The sequence below is a fragment of the Schistocerca nitens genome, chromosome 3 (genome assembly GCF_023898315.1).
Source record: "Schistocerca nitens isolate TAMUIC-IGC-003100 chromosome 3, iqSchNite1.1, whole genome shotgun sequence".
Lineage (NCBI taxonomy): Eukaryota > Metazoa > Arthropoda > Insecta > Orthoptera > Acrididae > Schistocerca > Schistocerca nitens.
Genome location: NC_064616.1, coordinates 805,106,041 through 805,125,407, shown reverse-complemented (window position 1 = coordinate 805,125,407; position 19,367 = coordinate 805,106,041). Strand labels below are relative to the sequence as shown.

General features: G+C 39.5%; 1 protein-coding gene across 1 annotated transcript in view; it reads left to right on the top strand.

The window, feature by feature from the left end:
* LOC126248830 (inositol 1,4,5-trisphosphate receptor) overlaps positions 1-19,367 on the top strand; it is a 367,806-nt gene that overhangs the window by 322,249 nt on the left and 26,190 nt on the right. The window contains exons 43-44 of the mRNA XM_049950243.1: positions 3,966-4,146; positions 7,129-7,227. Coding sequence (XP_049806200.1) covers positions 3,966-4,146; positions 7,129-7,227 — 280 coding nt within the window. The remainder of the gene's footprint in view (positions 1-3,965; positions 4,147-7,128; positions 7,228-19,367) is intronic.

The window sequence follows — 19,367 nt, the reverse complement described above, 5'->3', positions numbered from 1 at the left end:
ACCTTGAAAAAACCTCTCCGTGCACTCAGCTCAGCGATTCATATGGCGAGTTATTCTAGTTAAACGTCCATCTGCAGCCAACCACATTTGATTACAAATGGTTATTTGTGCTTCACATTTTAAATATATCCCCTGAAAATCATTTAGAACCAATATTTAAATTTCATTCATACATTGTTATAAAATTTACTCCCCCTGCCTCCCACTGGAATCGACACACAAATATGGTATTGTATTTTGGGGTAAAATTCTTCCCATTCTCAAAGAATATTTCTGGCTCAGAAATGGGCAGTTCGGGCAATAAGTGGTGTAAGTTCATGAACCTTTTGTCGACCCCCCTTCACTAGTCTGGATACTCGAAATTGGCCTCTCGATGTACATGTTCTTTACTGTCATTTCTTGCTAACAATATCAGCTTATTCCCAAGAATTAGCAACTTTCACTAAGTTAATACTAGACAGAAATCCACTTTGCATTTGGATCACACTTCCTTGACTCTTTTGCAGAAAGGCGTGCTAAACATACTGCTGCATCCATTTTCAATAAGCTACCACAAGAATTCAAAAATCTTAGCAGTAATCCATGTGCTTTCAATTCACAACTGAAGAGTTTCCTCATGGGTCACTCCTTCTATTCTGTTGAGGAGTTCCGTGAAAAATTAAGCTGATTCCTATTTCATATTGTTGATTGCATTTACATAAAGTTATGGACTGTCTTTTTTTTTATTTGTTAGTACTTTTATATTGTAATTTCGTGTACTGATATGTTTCATGACTTTGGAGATTTACTCCTCACTTTAGTTCTATGGAACTAGAGGTGTAAAATAAATAAACTAGTCAAGACTAGTACTTTATTTACTTCTGCCATTTCCACACTATGTTCTTCAAATGTGTTACTTTCCGATACAAATATTCAACTGTTCATACAATAAATGTGCAATCAAATCTTATCACAATCACAAGCGCAGAACCTTAACTGTTTCACAGTGGATAATGTTTATGCTTTTTATTTTATTATTATTATTATACAAATTTGGCCGTTAAAGACAGTGAAAACAGTTATTTCTTGCGCTTCTGGGAAGTCTTCTTTCTCTCAGTCCACACTTCTTTCATTCTTGTGCTGAAGGCGGCTTTTCTCTCTTCAGACCATTTAGTTCCACAAGTCTTCTTAATTTTCACACCGAAACCCGTGAATGAATTCAGTTTTTTTCTAAAAATGTTTCTGTTAAATATTGTTTCCTGATCTATGTCCATTTCTTTTAGATCTCTTTCTGTGTTGATAAACCATAAATTTTTATTTTTTAGATTTGCGATGTACGAAAATATTTGTTTTGTAAGCCTATTCGGGTTCATCCTCATGATGTGAGCATAAAAGGAGCATCTTCTTTTTCTAATTTCGTCTGTAATTTTGCTGCACTTCGTATACACTTCTTTGTTGCTTTTTAGTCTGTATACAGGCTTGCCTTGATCATCTGTTATTTTCCTGTGTCCAAGAATTGTCCTCACAATTCTTCTTTCACGATTTTCTATCTGTTCTGCGTATGTAAAATTTGCCAGTGTTTCTGATGCATATAGTATCTGCGGTCTAATGACAGTCTGGTAGTGTCTGAGTTTAATGTTTTTGGATATACATTTTTTTGAATACATTTGTCTGCAGTAGTGAGTTGCTGTCTCTAGTTTTTGTATTCTAGCCCTGCAGGCTGGATGACCTTTTGCCACAGGCTGAATTAGTTCACCAAGATATTTAAAATGTTTAGATACCTGTATTTTCCCGTATTTCGTAGTTATTTTCTTTGGTGGATTTTTGATATTTGTAATGATTTCTGTCTTTTCAAATGAAATTTGCAAGCCTGCTTTTTCAGCAGTTTCTTTAAGTAATTCTATTTGTTTTATTGTGTCTTTTTTTGTGTAAGCTAAACAGGCGAGATCGTCAGCGAAGGCAAAACAGTTGGTTTCAATGGCTTTGTAGCACTTCCCTCCAATTTGGACTTTCTCAACTCCATGTTTTTGCATGAGTTTTCTCCATTCTGCTATGACTTTATCCAGAACACAGTTGAAGAGTACCGGGGACAGCGCATCTCCTTGTCTGACGCCAGTTTTGACCTCGAAATGCCGTGAAATTTCTCCTTGGAATTTTACTTTTGATGTTGTATTTGTTAATGTTTCTTTGATTATGGTGATTGTTGTTTCATCTATTTCATATTCTCGAAGTGTTTTGATGAGTGTGTCCCTATCGATTGAGTCATAAGCTTTTTTGAAATCAATGAATGTTATGAAATATTTCTTGCTCCTTGTAGATAAATAGTTCATTGTTGTTTTAAGGTTAAAAATTTGTTCGGCGCAGGATCTTCCTGGTCTGAAGCCAGCTTGATATTCTCCAAGTTTTCCCTCTATAATTGGTGATACACGATTGAGCAGGGCTTTTGATAGAATTTTGTATGGGACTGGGAGAAGCGATATTCCACGATAGTTGTTAACATCCCTTTTGTCACCTTTTTTAAACAAAGGGTGAATTAGGGCAGTTTTCCAGTGACTTGGGATTTTCTTGGTTTCCCATACTTGTTCAAGTTCTTTGTGAAGTGCTTCTACTGATGTTTCTCCCCCAAGCTTGAGCATTTCTGCTGTAATTGTGTTTATAACAAACTAACTTAATTTATTCTGTTGTCAATATACTTATTATCTTCAGAGTCTCGTGCATTCACAGTTGTGATTTTAAGAGAATTGGCTACATATTGTATTGACGCTTATGTTTATATTTCCAAATCACTTTCCTCCCTTCTTTTTCCACAAAATTCCACACAATACTCATGTTCAGCAGATGATGCAGTGTTAATATGTAACATTGTCACACATTATCTATAAAATAAATTTCCTCCAAACAGAAAAGCTTCTGTCCACAAATCAGCTTGTATTTAGAAAGCATTGCTATTGCAAAACTTGGCTTGCCCTTTTCTAACGTGATATCCTGTCAACTATGGATGAAGGGCAGATTCCAGAATTCCAATATTTCCAGAAAGCATTTGACACAGTAGTGTATTGCAGTCTGTTAACAAAGGCTGGAGCACACACACAATAGGTTCCCTGGTATGAGTGGCTTGCAGGCTTCGTAAGTAGCAGAACCAAGTATATTGTCCTTGATGGGTGTGTTCATCAGAGACAAGGGTTTCACCAGGAGTTCTCCAGGGAAATGTGATAGGAAGCTCTTCTTCTTTGTATACATAAATGATCTGACAGATCTAGTGAACAACAATCTGTGACTTTTTGTTAATGACACTGCAGTATGTGGGAAAGTATTGTCAGTGAATCCCTGTAGGAGAATACAGGGTGACTTAGGTAGAATTTCAATTTGGTGTGATGAATGGCAGTTTGCTATAAATGTAGCAAAATAAAGTTACTGCAGATAAGTAGGAATAGCGATCCTCTAGTGTTCAAATTCAGTATTAGCAGTGTACTGCTTGACTTAGTCATGTCAATTAAATATGTGTGTGTAATGTTGCAGTGTGATATGCAATGGAACAAGCATGTAAGGCTGGTAGTAGGGAATGGGTATGGTTGACTTTGGTTTAGTGAGATAATTTTAGGAAATTGTAGCTCATATATAAATGAAACTTCCTGACAGATTAAAACTGAGTCCTTTTTGAGCAAGGCGTGGAGGAGACATGTTGTGGAATTTATATTGAAGCGGTCTACTGAGAGATTATAACTTTGCAGGGGGTGATGAGGAGTGCTAAAATTGCTCAGTAAGCAGAGTTGTGTCCACAGAAGCTAAGATTTAGGTGGGAGTTATAGTCTAGCATATAATTTTAAATTGTCAGGATGGTTCATAATAATTCTCATTTGCCAACATCAAGTGTTTTTATATAATTATAATGCTATGTTTTGTGGTGCTCAGGCTGATTTACTAATTCTTTATTAAAAGCTTGTAAATTTATTTGTTGCTGATGCTTACAAAATTTCTCATTGCAGCTGTTCGATGTTGTTTACCGTGAAGAAACATTATTAAATGTAATAAGATCTGTAACTCGGAATGGTAGATCTATTATATTGACAGCAGTTCTGGCTCTCATCTTGGTATATATGTTTTCAATCATTGGATACATGTTCTTCAAAGATGATTTCTTACTAAATGTTGATAAAGATGTTGTACGTAAGTATGAGTTCCTTATAAATAGTTTCAGTTTTTGCTTGACAGTACAGTAGATGTTAGTTCTTTCCATTGTAACTTGTGTGGTGTATCTTGCATAATCTGTTAATGTACAACAAGACAAAGATTAACACCTTTTCTTCATTTCTTTATATTTTTACCAGCACTGTAAAAAAATGATTATGTAATAAGTATGGACATACAAAAATGATTATTATTGTTGTTGTTGGTATTATTTACTGTAGTAGCATGGTTTTAATTGATCACTCAGCAATTTTATCACATTTGTACTTAGTGCACAGGGGTCCTTACACATTTTAAGAAAGCCATCATGGAATCACACTCAAAGCTGCAGCTGATTTACAGGTTATTACACTGGACTAGGTTTGAACTTTGCTCGTCACCTTTCAGCATGTAACAGAGTTGTGTAAACCTTTGCTTTCGTCTGGCATAACAAACATGCACCTTTATCATTGCTTTTCCGATTTCATAAGTGTCCATGAGTGTTATTTCCTGGGAACTCTAGGCTATGTCGTAAATGCGCTAAAATCTCTATTACGAAGGACGCTAACTTTCTTGGACATTGATCATTAGGTTCATTGATAGTGAAACTCCTGTTAGTCATATCTTTTCTTCATTCTTTTGGTCTAGGGCATAAGTGACTATTGACTTTTTCTTTCTTCCTGACTGTCACTTCTTCCTTCTCAAAATTCATTCTAAAATATTACCCTACCTTTCCTGTTTGTACTTCGTTCACCATAAAATGAAATACATTGGTTATGATTTTCAACTGCTGTTTCTCCATTTGAGTAAACAAAAATGGTTTTAGCATGTATTAGTCACTTACCAGCTGATATTGCAACGGATGTTCGGTGAACTCGAGCATATTATGCAGATCATACAGTTTGGATTTCAGAAGAGGTGATCTACTGATAATGCCATGTTCACTCACTAGATTTTACAAGCACTAAATAATAAAATAGTGCTGGTTGGTATTTTCTGCGACATCTCTAAGGCATTTGACTGTGTGAATCACAGTATTTTCCTAGATAAATAGACATTTTATTGGATTGATGGTATAGTCAACCAATAGATAATGCCATGCCTAACCAAAAGAATGCAGAAAGTTGTACTTAGTAATTCAAGCAATAAAGTCCATGTACATAATTCTTACTTTGGAGGGATCACTTACGGGTTTTCTCAAGGTTCAACCTTAGGTCCACTGCTGTTCATCATATATGTAAAAGATCTTCTGTCTAGTATACAACAAGTAGAATTAGTTCTTTTTGCAGGTGTAACTAGTATTGTAATCAATCCAAGCATATATACAGAAACAGAAGAAATGTTAAACGAAGTTGTTAAAAGTACCATTGACTGGTTTCCTGCAAGTGGTTTCATCCTCAATTTTCAAAAGACAGAACATATTCAGCTCTACATATCTAGGTGTACCACACCAATGATAAGTGTAACACATGGTCAGGAAATGATAAATAGTGTGGAAATTTCAAAATTCTAAGTTGTCCATATTTGTGCTTAGAATCATTGCAGATCTTGGGGAGAAACAAATCAGTAAGATGACATATTTTGCAGATTTTAATTCAGTAATGTCATATGGTATAAAGTTCCATAGAAACTCAACTAAGTCTTAAGTCTTAATTGTTCAAAAACATGCTCTAAGAATTATGTGTGGTGCTCGCCCACAATCATCTTGTAGAAATGTGTTTAAGGAGTTGGGCATTCTGACTACCGCTTCACAGTATATTTATTCCCTCATGAAGTTTGTTGTAAATAATCTCCTACAGTTCAAAAGGAACAATGATGTACACAATTACAATACCAGAAGGAAAAATGACAGTCATTACTCCACATTAAGGTTGTCCTTAGCAAAAATAGGGGTGCGCATTGCTTCAACAAAAATTTTTTATCACACACCCAGCGATATAAAAGGTCTGACAGCAAGAATTTCTGTTGCTGTAATGTGTAAAAGATGATGGGTAGGAATTACTAGCTTACATCTGTATATATTTTTTGTAATAAAAAAATTTAAAAGAATATTAAAAAACCTTAGAAGTGTTCAGAATGTTACCGTATGTGCAAACTAATTTGTGATGTGAGTGTGAAATGACCTGTTTCACATCCTTGCAATCTATCATGCAAAATGATCCATGGAACATGTAACTAAGTAATTGACTAACTAAAGATAACAGCAATGTAATTGCCCTGGAAGAATAACTCTTTTCCATGTTTTTTAGACTCGGATTTTTCCTCTTGCGATAAACTTTGCATTGCATAATGAACCATAAAACTGTTACGAAATCAAATAACATTTTTGCAGGGAAGAGTACAGTGCACAATGATACTACAGACTAAAATAAAAAAGATCAGAAAAATTGTGGTCAAATTGTAACAAGTGCTGAAATATGATCATTGTAAGTAGCAATGTGATCCTCACATTGTGCAACTTCATTAAAGGTGTGAACAAGATCTGTTGGTAGCTGTGTCAATCTGGTGGTGGGCTAGGACATTCTTCATACTCATTTATCCACCACTGAGAGGGCGCTGTAGTAAACAGTTTTGAGATACTATTAGCCTGACTAGAGACAGTTAAAAAACAAATCTGTGGTAGAAAAAATCAAAAACATTCCATTTTGGGCTTTGCATCAGAAATTCTTTTGTAAAGTGTGTGGCACTTTCAATTTCACCTTATACATCTATCGCATTAGATTGTAATGCTTAAAATATTGTGCCAAGAATGTTCCTAGCATCATATGTTTCATTATAATACAAACATTGGAAGGCGTGTATGCCCACAGCATAACGTAGGTTTCGAAAAGAACATCGAAGCTAAGTTTTTAAACTCGCATTCTGTACCTATTAACAGCTCAACTTCTTCAGTGTACATTAAGTGGTTAGTTTTAGTTGTAAACTGTACCATTACTATTAAAGACACTATTTGCAACAATGAAATATAAAAACTATTTACAGCTGCTCAAACCTCTCACTGTTCGGGACATGGGGCGAGAAGTACTGAAAGTTGCACTTCTGACAGAAATTGTGACATCACTTCAAGACACAAAGGAGATGGTAAGTTTTAAAATCTGTAAGTGGAATGGATCATCATATGTCCCTTTGGAAAGTGTTGTGGTGGTAGTGGCGGTGGGTTTAGGGTGGGGGTAGGGGCACTTATGTCCATAATATTTGAGATGTGCTTCAATACACTATATTTCAGTATGTTTATTTTAGCACTGGTACATATTCGGACAGGTGTTAAAATGATTTTACAAAGTAGTTAATATTATCTCGTGTGCACTGATCAGCCAGAACATTATGACCACTGACCTACTATCGATATAAATCATCTAAGTGATAGCAGTGTAACCTGGTGAGGAATGACTGCTAGTCAGATACATGCATGGTGCACGTAGTATCAGTGAGCATGCTGTCCACGTGTAGAATTGGAAGGTGCGCGATCTGTCTAAGTTTGACAGAGGACAGATTGTGATGGCCCAGAGGCTCGGCACGAGCATTTCAGAAGCGGCACGACTTGTCGGGTGTTCCGAGAGTGCTGCGGTGAGGTCTACAACACGTGGCGAAACCGAGGTGAAACCGTGTCCGAATGTCGTGGGGTTGAGTCATTACAGATGTCAGATGTCATAGGCTTAGAAGACTGGTAAAACGGGACATGCAGTGAACTGTGGCAGAACTAACATCAGACATAAATGCCGGGAAGGGTACGAGTGTGTCTGAACACACAATGTACTGAACACTCGTAACAGTGGGCCTCTGCAGCCGACGACCCACGGATGTGCTAATCTTAACACCACTATATCGACAACTACAACTGAAATGGGCACGTGACCATTGGCACAGTGGCAGAGTGTCGCACGGCCTGACGGATCCCGGTACCTTCTTCGTCGTGCCGACGGGAGGGCACGAATCTGATTATCTTCCAGGGGAACGGATCCTTGACACCAGTACTGTGGAATGGATACGAGCTGGTGGCAGCTCCATTATGCTCTCGGAAAATTCGTACGGGCATTTACGGGTGCAGTAGAGCTAATGCGAGGCACTGTGACAACCAAACGATTACCGAGGAGTATCGTACACTGGTTGCAGACCACATACACCCCTTCGTGACAATCGTGTTTCCCAACAGCAGTGGCATTTTTCAACAAGATAATGCGCCATGTCACAAGGCTAGGAGTGTGATGGAGTGGTTCGAGGAACACACTGGCGAGTACCAATTTATGTGCTGGCCACCTGTTCGCCTTCACCTGTCTCCTCGGAATTTATGGGAATTAGGTGACTTCTGTACGCCGGTGTGGTGCCAACTCCCTCCGGCGACCTACCGAAGCCTCATTGCTTCCGTATGATGTGTCACCACTGTTACCTGTGCCAAACGTGGACATACTGGCTATTAGGTAGGTGGTCGTAATGTTCTGGCAGATTAGTGTCTTTACTAATACTACACCACCAGGAGGTTTTTATTTATTATCAGGGCACCACTTGTTTGCTGAACACCCTTCTGTATGGCAAGAATACAGAATGTCTAGATTTGTTACAGCATTTTGAAAATACTGTGCAATTGTAAAAAGATTATTTGTTCAAATTCTTAGCAGCAAGAACTGTCATACGATCTTACCGCTTAAGAAGTATTTTTTAAGAGTTACAGAACATCGAGTACATATACACTTTTTTCCTCTCACTTGTGCCTGACTGGGGTCAGTAGTTGTCACCCCCAAAGTGGGACCGACGGTAGGGAGTGTCGAGGATGTCAGGTGTGTGCGTGGGAACACGGGCAAAGACAGCTGTAATTGTCTCCTTATGTCAGATTGATGGCATATTGTGGGCACGCACGCACGCGTGCGTGTAACCCCCCCGACACACAAAAAAATTTCTGGCGACAAGAGGGCGAGGGAACAGCTTTGAGAGTTACCTCTTTGAACCACAATCTACATCTTCGACTATATTTCGCAAGCCACCTTGTGGTGCATGGCAGAGAGTACTTTATGTCCCACTGTCACTTCTTCCCTTTCCTGTTCTACTCGTGATTTATTCACTGGAAAAATGATTCCCCGTAATCCTCTGTGTGGGTTCCAATCTCTCTGATTTTTGTCTTTGTGGTCTTTTTGCAAGATATTAGGAGTAAGTAGTATTTTGCTTTATTCGTCTTGGAACACACACTCTCTGAACTTAAACAGTAAACCACATTGTGGTGCAGAATGCCTCTCTTGCAATGTCTGCCACTGGAGTTGGCTGAGCATTGCTGTTATGCTTTCATGCTTACCTAAACCTGTTACAAAATATGGTGCTCTTCTTTGGATATTCTCTATTTCCTCTATCACTCCTACTTGGTACAGAACCTATGTCGACTAGCAAGACTCGAGTATTGGTCAAATGAGGGTTTCGTGAGCTACCACCTCAGTTGTCAGACTAAATTTTCGGAGGATTCTTCCGGTGAATCTAAGTCTGGCATGTGATTTACCTGCAGTTAGTTTTATGTGGTCATTCTGCTTTAAATCATTCCATACGCATTCTCCTAAATATTTCGTGAAAGTAACTGCATCCAGTGATTGTGCAGCAATCGTGTAATCGTACAATAGTGGGTCTTTTTTTCTGTGTTATATGCAGTATGTTGCATTGGTTTATGTTGACAGACAATTGCCACTTCTCACACCAAGTGTCAGTCATCTGCAGGTCTACCCCCATTTCACTACAATTTTCAAGCTCGGTGACTCCTCTGTATATGACAGCACCGTCCGCAAAAAGCCTCGTGGAACTTCTGATGTCTACTGTATCGTATAACTAATGGTCCTATAACACTCCCTTGGGTACACCTGCACTTATTTTTATGGCTGAAGACTTCTCTCCATTGGAAATAACGTGCTATGTTCTGTTTGCTAGAAACTCTTCAATGCAGTCGCAGAGTCGGTCTGATATACCGTGAGCTTGTATTTTGTTTATTAGGCAGCGATGTGGATCTTTACTGAATGCCCTGTGGAAGTTAAGGAACACTGCACCTACTTAGGTGTCGATATTTTCCCCCTCCTGGATCTCGTGGACAAACAGAATGAGCTGGACTTAAAACTATCATTGTTTTCAGAACCCAAAATTCCTACAGAGGAGATCTTCAGTCTCCAGAAATGTTATGATGTGTGAGCATAAAATACGTTACAAAATTTTACAACCAACCGACATCAGAGATAGAGAGGCCTATAGTTTTATCCATACGTTCAACAACCCTTCTCGAAAACAACAATGACCTGTGCTTATTTCCAGTCCAGTCCAATCCAATCCAATCCAATCATTAGGAACTGTTCACTCCTCCAGAGACTTACAGTACACTGCTTCTAGAAGATGGGCAAGGTCTTTATAATCTATGCAGAATCATGCTGCTATCCTATCAGGTCCAGTGGCTTTCCCTCTGTTGAGTCATTTCAGTTGCTTTTCCCACCCATGGTCACTTATTTCTATAACAGCTGTTTTTTATTCATGCAACAATTTGAAGGAGGCATTACAGATAATCTTCTGTGAAATAGTTTCAGAAAAAGACATTTAGTATTTCAGCCTCTTTTGTGTCATTCTCCATTTCAGTGCCTTTATGGTCACAGAGTGTCAGGACAGATACCATTCATTCATTTACTGAGCTAATATATGACCAAAACTTATAACGATTTTCTGTCAAGTCAGTAGTGAGAATTTGACTTTTTGAAATCACTGAATACGTCATGAGTGGCTCTCCTTACACTAATTTGGCTTCATTTAGTTTTTGTTTGCCTGTGAGAATTTGGCTATGTTTAAATTTGTGGTGAAATTCTCTTTGCTTTCGTAACGGCTCTGTAAGACAACTGTCAAACCATGATGGGTCTTTTCCATTCTTCACAGCGTTGCTCGGCATGTATCTAAAGTGTATTGTACAATGCTTTTGAACTTGGTCCATAGATATGCAATGTTGTTTGTGGTGGGGATGAAATTTTCGTGGTGACTGCTCAGGTGATCTGAAACCTGTTTCTTGTCTAAATAGGGATACCTCACTACTTTTCTTTCTATCCCTGTTTACAGCCATATTCAGTGATGCTGTAATGGCCTTACAATAAATGATTCCCTGTTCTACACTGACCGAGTCTAAAACTTTGGTTCTGTTTGTTGTCAGCAGATATAAGATGTTACCTTTACAAATCGGTTCTCTTATTAAATAGTTAAAAATAATTTTTGGATAAGGCATTTAGTAATAAGTATCCCTGGCATAGAGAAACAGCTGAAAGAATTGAAAACAGATAAGTTGCCAGGTGCAGAGGGAATCCCAGTTCAGTTTTACAAAGAGTACTCTATGGCATTGACCCCTTACTTAGTTTGAATTTATCACGAGTCTCTCACCCAGTGCAGAGTCCCAAGTGAGTGCAATAAAGTGCAAGTGACTCCAGTATGTAAGAAGGGTAAAAGAATGGACCCGCAAAAGCACAGACCAATATCTTTTAACTGCGGTTTTTTTTTTTGCAGATTCCTTGAATACGTTCTCAGTTTGACTGTAGTAAATGTACTTGAGAGGGAAAAGCTTTTGTCCACAAATCAGCATGGTTTTAGAAAGCATCGCTTGTACAAAACTCAGCTTGCCCTTTCCTCACATGAGGTCCAGAGAACCATGGATGAAGGGTGACAGACACAATCCGTATTCCAAGATTTCTGTAAAGCATTTGACATGACACTACACTGTCAACTGTTAACAAAGGTACAATTGTACATAATAGATCCCCAGGTATCAGTGGGACTCGAAGACTTTTTAAGTAACAGAACCCTGTATGTTGTCCTTGATGATGAGTGTTCATCAAAGACAAGGGTGTGGTTAGGAGTGTCCCAGGGAAGTGTGATAGGACTGCTGTTATTTTCTACATTCATAAATGATCTGGTGGACAGGATGAGCAGCAATATGCAACTGTTGACTGATGATGCTATGGTGTACAGGACAGTGTCATCATTGAGTGACTGTAAGATGATACGAGATAACTTGAACATAATTTCTAGGTGGTATGATGAATGGCAGCTAGCTCTAAATGTAGAAAAATGTAAGTTAATGCAAATGAATAGGAGAAACAAACTTGTAATGTTTGAATACAGCGTGCTGCTTGACACAGTCACATCGATTAAATATCTAGGCATAATACTGCAAATGCATATGAAATGGAACGAGCATGTAAGGATTTTAGTAGGGAAGGTGAAAGGCAGACTTCAATTTATTGCGAGAATTTTAGGAAAATGTGCATTTGTAAAGAAGACCTTATATAGGACTCTATTATGACCTGTTCTTCAATACTGCTAGAGTGTTTGGGATCTCACCAGATCGTATTAAAGGAAGACAACAAAGCAGTTTACAAGCGGGCAGCTAGATTTGTTACCAGTAGGTTTGAACTATTCGCAAGTATTACAAAGATATTCCAGGAATTCAAATGTGAATCTCTCGAGGGAAGGTGATGTTCTTTTCGAGGAGCACTATGGAGAAAATTTTGAGAACCAGCATTTGAAGCTGATGGCAGAAAAATTCTACTGCCACCAATTTATATTTCACATAAGGACCCCGAAGATAATTATGGCTCTGACCGAGACATATAGATAGTACTTTTTTCCTTGTTGATTTGCGAGTGGAACAGGTAACGAAATGATTAGTAGTGGTATAAGGTACAGTCCACCATGCATCATGTGGTAGCTTGCGGATTATGTATGTAGATCAGTTTCACACAATTCCCTCTCCCTACTATCTGCCCTAATCACTGTAGTCTCCCAGTTTATAGCTGGTAAGTTGGCATCACGACTTAATACTATAACATTACCAGGAAATTTACTTGAAATATTCTTCAAGTTTCCCCTCAAATATTCTGCCACTACTGCTCCTGATGCAGGGCATCTATAAATAAACAATACCATGGTTGATCCACCTTTAGAACCACCCAAATTATCTTCACCCAAATCATTTTGCATTCACAATCTGTATTAATCTCACTATCCCCCCCCCCCCCCCCCTCTCTCTCTCTCTCTCTCTCTCTCTATAAACACACCCCTGCCAACAGCATTCAACCTGTCTTTGAAATGTACATTCAGTCAGATATAGGATTTCATTGCTATTGACATCTGGTTTCAGCTGGCTCTCTATCCCTATAACTCTGTGGGCATTGTTACTGTCTATAATTTAGACTATTTCCAGGGCCTTTCCATAGGTTCTCCTGCAGTTAGCTAATACTATAGTAACATTTTCTTTTTCCAAACTCCTATGATGAATGCTATCTTGTCTGGAATCACAACCTGTGTGTAGTGTACACCTGACCTACTACGAGGGGTCGTACAGTTTTCCACCTGCATCCAAGATTGTTACAAAATTGTCTGAGCATATGGTTTAAGTCTTCCACTCAGCTCCAAATCAGAGGACCATGATCAGTTCTAGAAATAATGCTACAAAATAGTAGTTCTGCTTCCATCACACAAACGAGGCTGGCTGTCTTCACCAAAACCAGCCAGCCACTTGTAGGAACCAAGAATGGCCTCTAAGCCGAGGCATCATTCATACTGATGTGAGCGTTGATTGGCAGCCAGGAGCACCCAGCATGCTCAATCACTGCCAGCAAAGCCCTTCCACAGTTTTGATGAGCCGGCCTCCCTTCCTCTCACCCCCCCCCCCCCCCACACCCCCCTTCTAAATCAAAAAACATAGTGAACAATGGCTTTCCTTCTAGACATGCTTGCTATTTCCATGAGGGACTCCATTCTCCATCTAACATTGAAACTCCCACTGACAAGCAGTCCTACCCTCTGCACTTTTTGGATGTTTCAGTAAGATCGCCAACAGCTGCAATAGCCAAGGTGTCCAGTGCTGGATCAGAAGTACTTTCAGCAGTGGATAGTATGTCAAACTTGTTTTAAGATGTAAGGGGACAGCTATGTGGCCAGTACCCACTTTCATTTTTCTGCTCAGAGATTCACAACCCTGCCACTGTTTCCCAGTCACTGTCAGGTAAGCATCGACCAGCCACAACACACAAGTTGGAAGGTACAATGGCATCAGGGATCGCAGGCGACACTGTAGACCCCGTAGGAACCAAACCAATTGTCTCAAGTGCCCCAATGCCACCACAACCCAGGGGAGCAGTCTAAGCCTGTCGACCATGGTCAACACAGCTTCCAGCTGTTTATAGACAAAGGCCAATTCCCACTGCATCAATACACAATACGTTAATTCACAATCCATCTGTAATCGGTTTTGGTCTGACACAAGATAGTGAACACTAACCCAAGAAGTTAAACTCACTCTACACAAAAACTATGAAAACTATTTACAACAAAATAAATAGCATTGCTAAAAAAGATAAATAAACAGCTACTTTTCACTTCTACTCAGAAGCATGTAAGAATACCTACAAACTAAAAGGTGTAAACAATCTCTGTTCAAACAGTTGATGGCAGCGGCTGCTGCTGCTGCTGCTGCTCCTGCTGCTGCTGCTGCTGCTGCTGTGATGATGATGATGATGATGATTATCACCATTCTGATTGTAGAATTATGTAAAATAAATGACAGAAAATGACTAGGAGAGAGGTGATATACATGCACTTGCGAACATTGGCAGCAGAAATCACAAACAGAATTCAAGTCCTGAGCAGTACATACAACCTCCCCCTCCATCCTCCTCCCCCTCCCCCTCCCCCTTTCCCTATCTGGAAAAACATTTCTTTAATTCATCATCTGTGTGATGTTCTTACACATTTCTGTACTATCCAACATGAAAAACATCCATCAGGTACGGCAGTGTGGAATTTCTTTGTCACAGGTGGTGCAATGATAGTTTGGCTAGAAATCGCAGAGGGTAACTGACAATAGCTGGTCTATGTAAAACTGGTAGCTACCTGTAACCATGAGTGGCGGCAGCTTTTGCCATTAGGCTAACCATTTGGGATGATTGTGAAGTGGAACTCTCAATTTCACAGTCTGAATGAAATTATTTCCTAGTTCAAGAAAACTATTTACAGCAATATATCATTCTTTTTCCAGTTGTAGAAAAGATTCTCTGTTCTAATAATTTAGTCACCTGATATATCATGCCATTACTGTTTATTCTTGAACTGTGAAATAATACCCTCATAATAGAAAGTAAAGTATGACAATGAGCATGAACCACAAGTTTTGCTGTTGCTAATGACATGAATGCTTCGAAGAGATTTTGGGATTGCAGCTGGTCGTCGTAAACTTCACTCCATGATTTTCAACTGGTCACTTACCAGTCATCTTCAGGTGAGCCATCAAAGACTGATGAAGACGTTCTCTGCTCCACCATATATAACGGGCTGTGATAGTATTGCCATGCATGCGTCAGAATCACGGTGATAGAAGGAACAGACTGCCCAGCAGGAGCACCCTCGCTAGTGGAACTGCAAAGAGTCTTCAGCATTGCCACACACTGCAGCCATCAGAGTACCCTGGCATCTTTGTCTGGAGCAAATCTCGGAGACAACGGGATCCCATGCATTATCCAGCTGGTAGGCACTGTCCCGGTTCATTAGATTTTCCGCAATGCATATTTCGACAGCTTCTTTTATAGTGGAGTCCCAAAGAAATGTTACCGTGGCCAAAATTGTTTTGTCATACTCCATTGAATGTCTGCTGGAGACACAATTTTCCGCAATTGCAGACTTGCTGTGTTGCAGAACACGAGTGCAATGTTTATGTTCTGTGCAATATTCTTCCATTGTGCATGTTGTGTGTCCTATATAGGCTCTACCACACTGGAAAGGTATTTTGTAAATTCTCACCTTCCGCGATAACAAATTATCCTTCACTGGTCCCAGCAGGTTGGAAACCTTAGATGGTGGTAGAAAATCACTTTCATGTGAAAATTACTAAGGATTCTTGCTGTTTTGAAGGATATGTTTCCAGTGAATGGAAGAAAAGCTAGGGACTTTGATGGTACATTCTCTCATTTGTCCACTTCTCGGTCCTTGGTTTTAGCTGAAAATACCCTGTTAATTTGCCAGATCGAGTATCCATTGTCTCTGAAACTGTTCATAAATATGCAAGCTCTTTAGGTAAACTATGTGCATCTGAGACTGTATGGGCCCTATGTACAATGGTTTTGAGCACACTCGTGGTTTGGAAGGGTGATGGCAACTTGAAGAGTGCAAGTACAAATCAGTGTGAGTGGACATACGGTAAACAAAGTTTCCCACAGAGCCATCACTCTTCCATCTAACCAAAACATCCAGGAATGGGAGACAACCATTGTTCACTAATTCCATAGTAAATTGAATGTTCTCATGAATGAAGTTAAGATGATGTAAAAGCTCCATTACTTATCTTGTCTGTGGGGCCACACTATGCTGATTCAAGTGCTCTTTCCTCAAAATCCTCCAAAAAAACTTAGACACCAGGGGAGACTGGTGACTAACTTTTTTATTGAGGATTTTGAGGAAAAAGTACTTGAATGAGTGGGTCTTAAACCAACTGTTTTTTGGAGGTATATGGATGATACTTTCATAGTGTGGCTCCACAGAGAAGATAAGTTAATGGAGATTTTACATCATCTTAACTCCATTAATGAGAACATTTGATTTACTATGGAATTAGAGATCAGTGGTTGTCTCCCAGTCCTGGATGTTTTTGCCTAGACCGAAGAGTGACGGCTCCGTGGAACACACAGTTTACCTTAAGTCCACTCACACTTATTTGTACTTGCGCTCTTAAAGTTGCCATCACTCATCCCAAACCATGAGTGTACTCAAAATCCTTGTACCCAGGGCCCATACAGTGTGAGATGCAGATAGTTTACTTAAAGAGCTTGCACTTTTATGGACAGTTTCAGAGACAGTGGATACCTGACCTAGCAAATTAACAGGGCATTTTCAGTCAAAACTGAGAAGTGGATAAAGAGGAGAATGCGCCAGCAAAGTCCCTGTCTTCTCATCCCTTCACTGGAAAAATTTCCTTCAAAATAATTTGAATCCTTAGTAATGTTCACATGAAAGTGATTTTCTGCCCATCACCTAAGATTTCGGACCCGCTGGGATCAGTGAAGGACAATTTGTTATTGCGGAAGGCGGGAATTTACAAAATGCCTTGCCAGTGTGGTTGGGCCTGTATAGGACAAACACCACGTGCAGCGGAAGAACGTTGCACAGAACATAAACGTTTCGCTCACCTTCTGCAACTCAGCAAGTCTGCAGTTATGGAACATTTTATCTTCAGTGGACATTGAATGGAGTATGACAAAACATTAATTTTGGCCACAACAACATCTCTTTGGGACTCTGTTATAAAAGAATCCATTGAAATATGCATGACGGGAAATCTAATGAACCGGGACAGTGGCTACCAGCTGGATAACGCATGGAATTCTGTCGTCTCCGAGATTTGCTCCAGATGAAAAGGCCAGAATACTCAGATGACTGCGCCGAGCGACAGTGCCATGGACAGCTGATCCTTGCAGTTCCACCAGCGAAAGTGCTGCCACCGAGTGGTGTGGTCCTTCTGTCATCATGACTCTGATGCATACGTGGCAATACTATCAGCATGCTACGAGGGCTATCCACAAAGTACACTATGTTTTGGAATTAAAAATAAATAAAGTATTGGAAATTTTTTTTATTATATACAGATGAAAGCCACACTTAAATACTACTTTTCTACATAGTTGCCATTTAAATTAAGGCACTTATCGTAGCGATGGACGAGCTTGGAAATTCCTTCGTCATAAAATTCGGCCGCCTGCGCCTTCAACCACGTGGCGACTGTCTTTTGTGACAGAAAAGGTGTGATTTTTGTGGATTTACAATAAACTCTCAAAGGTATTGCCAAACTCTGTACAACCTCAGAAGAGCAATACAAAACAAGCGCAGGGGAAAGTAGGGCTCAAAGATCTTGCTGATTCAAGACAACGCCCGGGCCCACACGGCAAATGCCACTCGTGAAGTTCTCGAATCTTTTAAGTGGGAGTTGTTTCCTCATCCGCCGTACACTCCCGACCTGGCACCGAGCGACTTCCACTTATTCCCAGCAATGAAGAAGTGGTTGGCTATGCAGCGTTTTGATGACGACGCACAGCTTCAAGAAGAGGTAATCATGTGGTTGAAGGCACAGGCGGACGAATTTTATGACGAAGGAATTTCCAAGCTCGTCCATTGCTACGATAAGTGCCTTAATTTAAATGGCAACTATGTAGAAAAGTAGTATTTAAGTGTGGCTTTCATATGTATATAATAAAAAAAATTCCAATACTTTATTTATTTTTAATTCCAAAACGTAATGTACTTTGTGGATAGCCCTCGTATATAAGGGGGAACAGAGAATATCTTTGTCAGTCTTTGGTGGCCCACCTGAAGATGACTGAAGTGTCCAGTTGAAATATCTTGGAGTGAAGTTTACGCTGACAGGCTGCATTCCCAAAATCTCTTGGAACATTTAATTTGCTGGGATGATTTTAAATTTCATGTGTAACTGCTTGTCATTCATGCTCAGCCGTTTCAGAAATGCTTCCGACCTGGTCTGAAAACCTATGACAATGCCCGTATGGATCTCGGATAAATCTCTCTCCATTTCCTCATTACGACAACAACTGCACTGTTTTCTGTACCCCCACCCCAACACACTTTATCTACCCTGCACTGCTGGTGCTGCCATCTGTCGGTGGATGTTGCATGTTGACATCAAACATAGGCATTGGTCACATTGATGTGACTGGACCATGTAATTCTGTTCAGAGCATTCTTTAGTATTAATTTGTTCTGGTATCATTACAAAAGTAGAGTTTAGCCACTCTGTTGGGATGGTACAAAAGGAGCAACAATCACCATTAACATTCAAAATGGATAATAACTGATCATGAACAGGTTCTTGACTTTAATTTTACCTGCATGACAGTAACAGTTGAAATGGTTATATTACTGTGAAGAAGAGGGCAACAGGAAAGAACCCCATCAGTTCCCTAATAGAAATTGTGATGCTAAAGTTAACAGAAATCCAGGAGACATTTAGTGGTCCCTGTGTTCCTTTATAAAATAACTGCTTGGAATACTGAAAGCATGTTCCGAGAAGGTTAATTTGACAGTAATGAAACTACAGATATAATTAAAGTAAGAGGGAAAAGGGGAGAAAGGCTAAAAAAAAAATCACTTTGGGAATCAGGAAGAAGTGTAACGGACAGAATAAATGTGTGTGTAACCTAAATAGTGATTTCAACCTTCTTGGAGAGGGA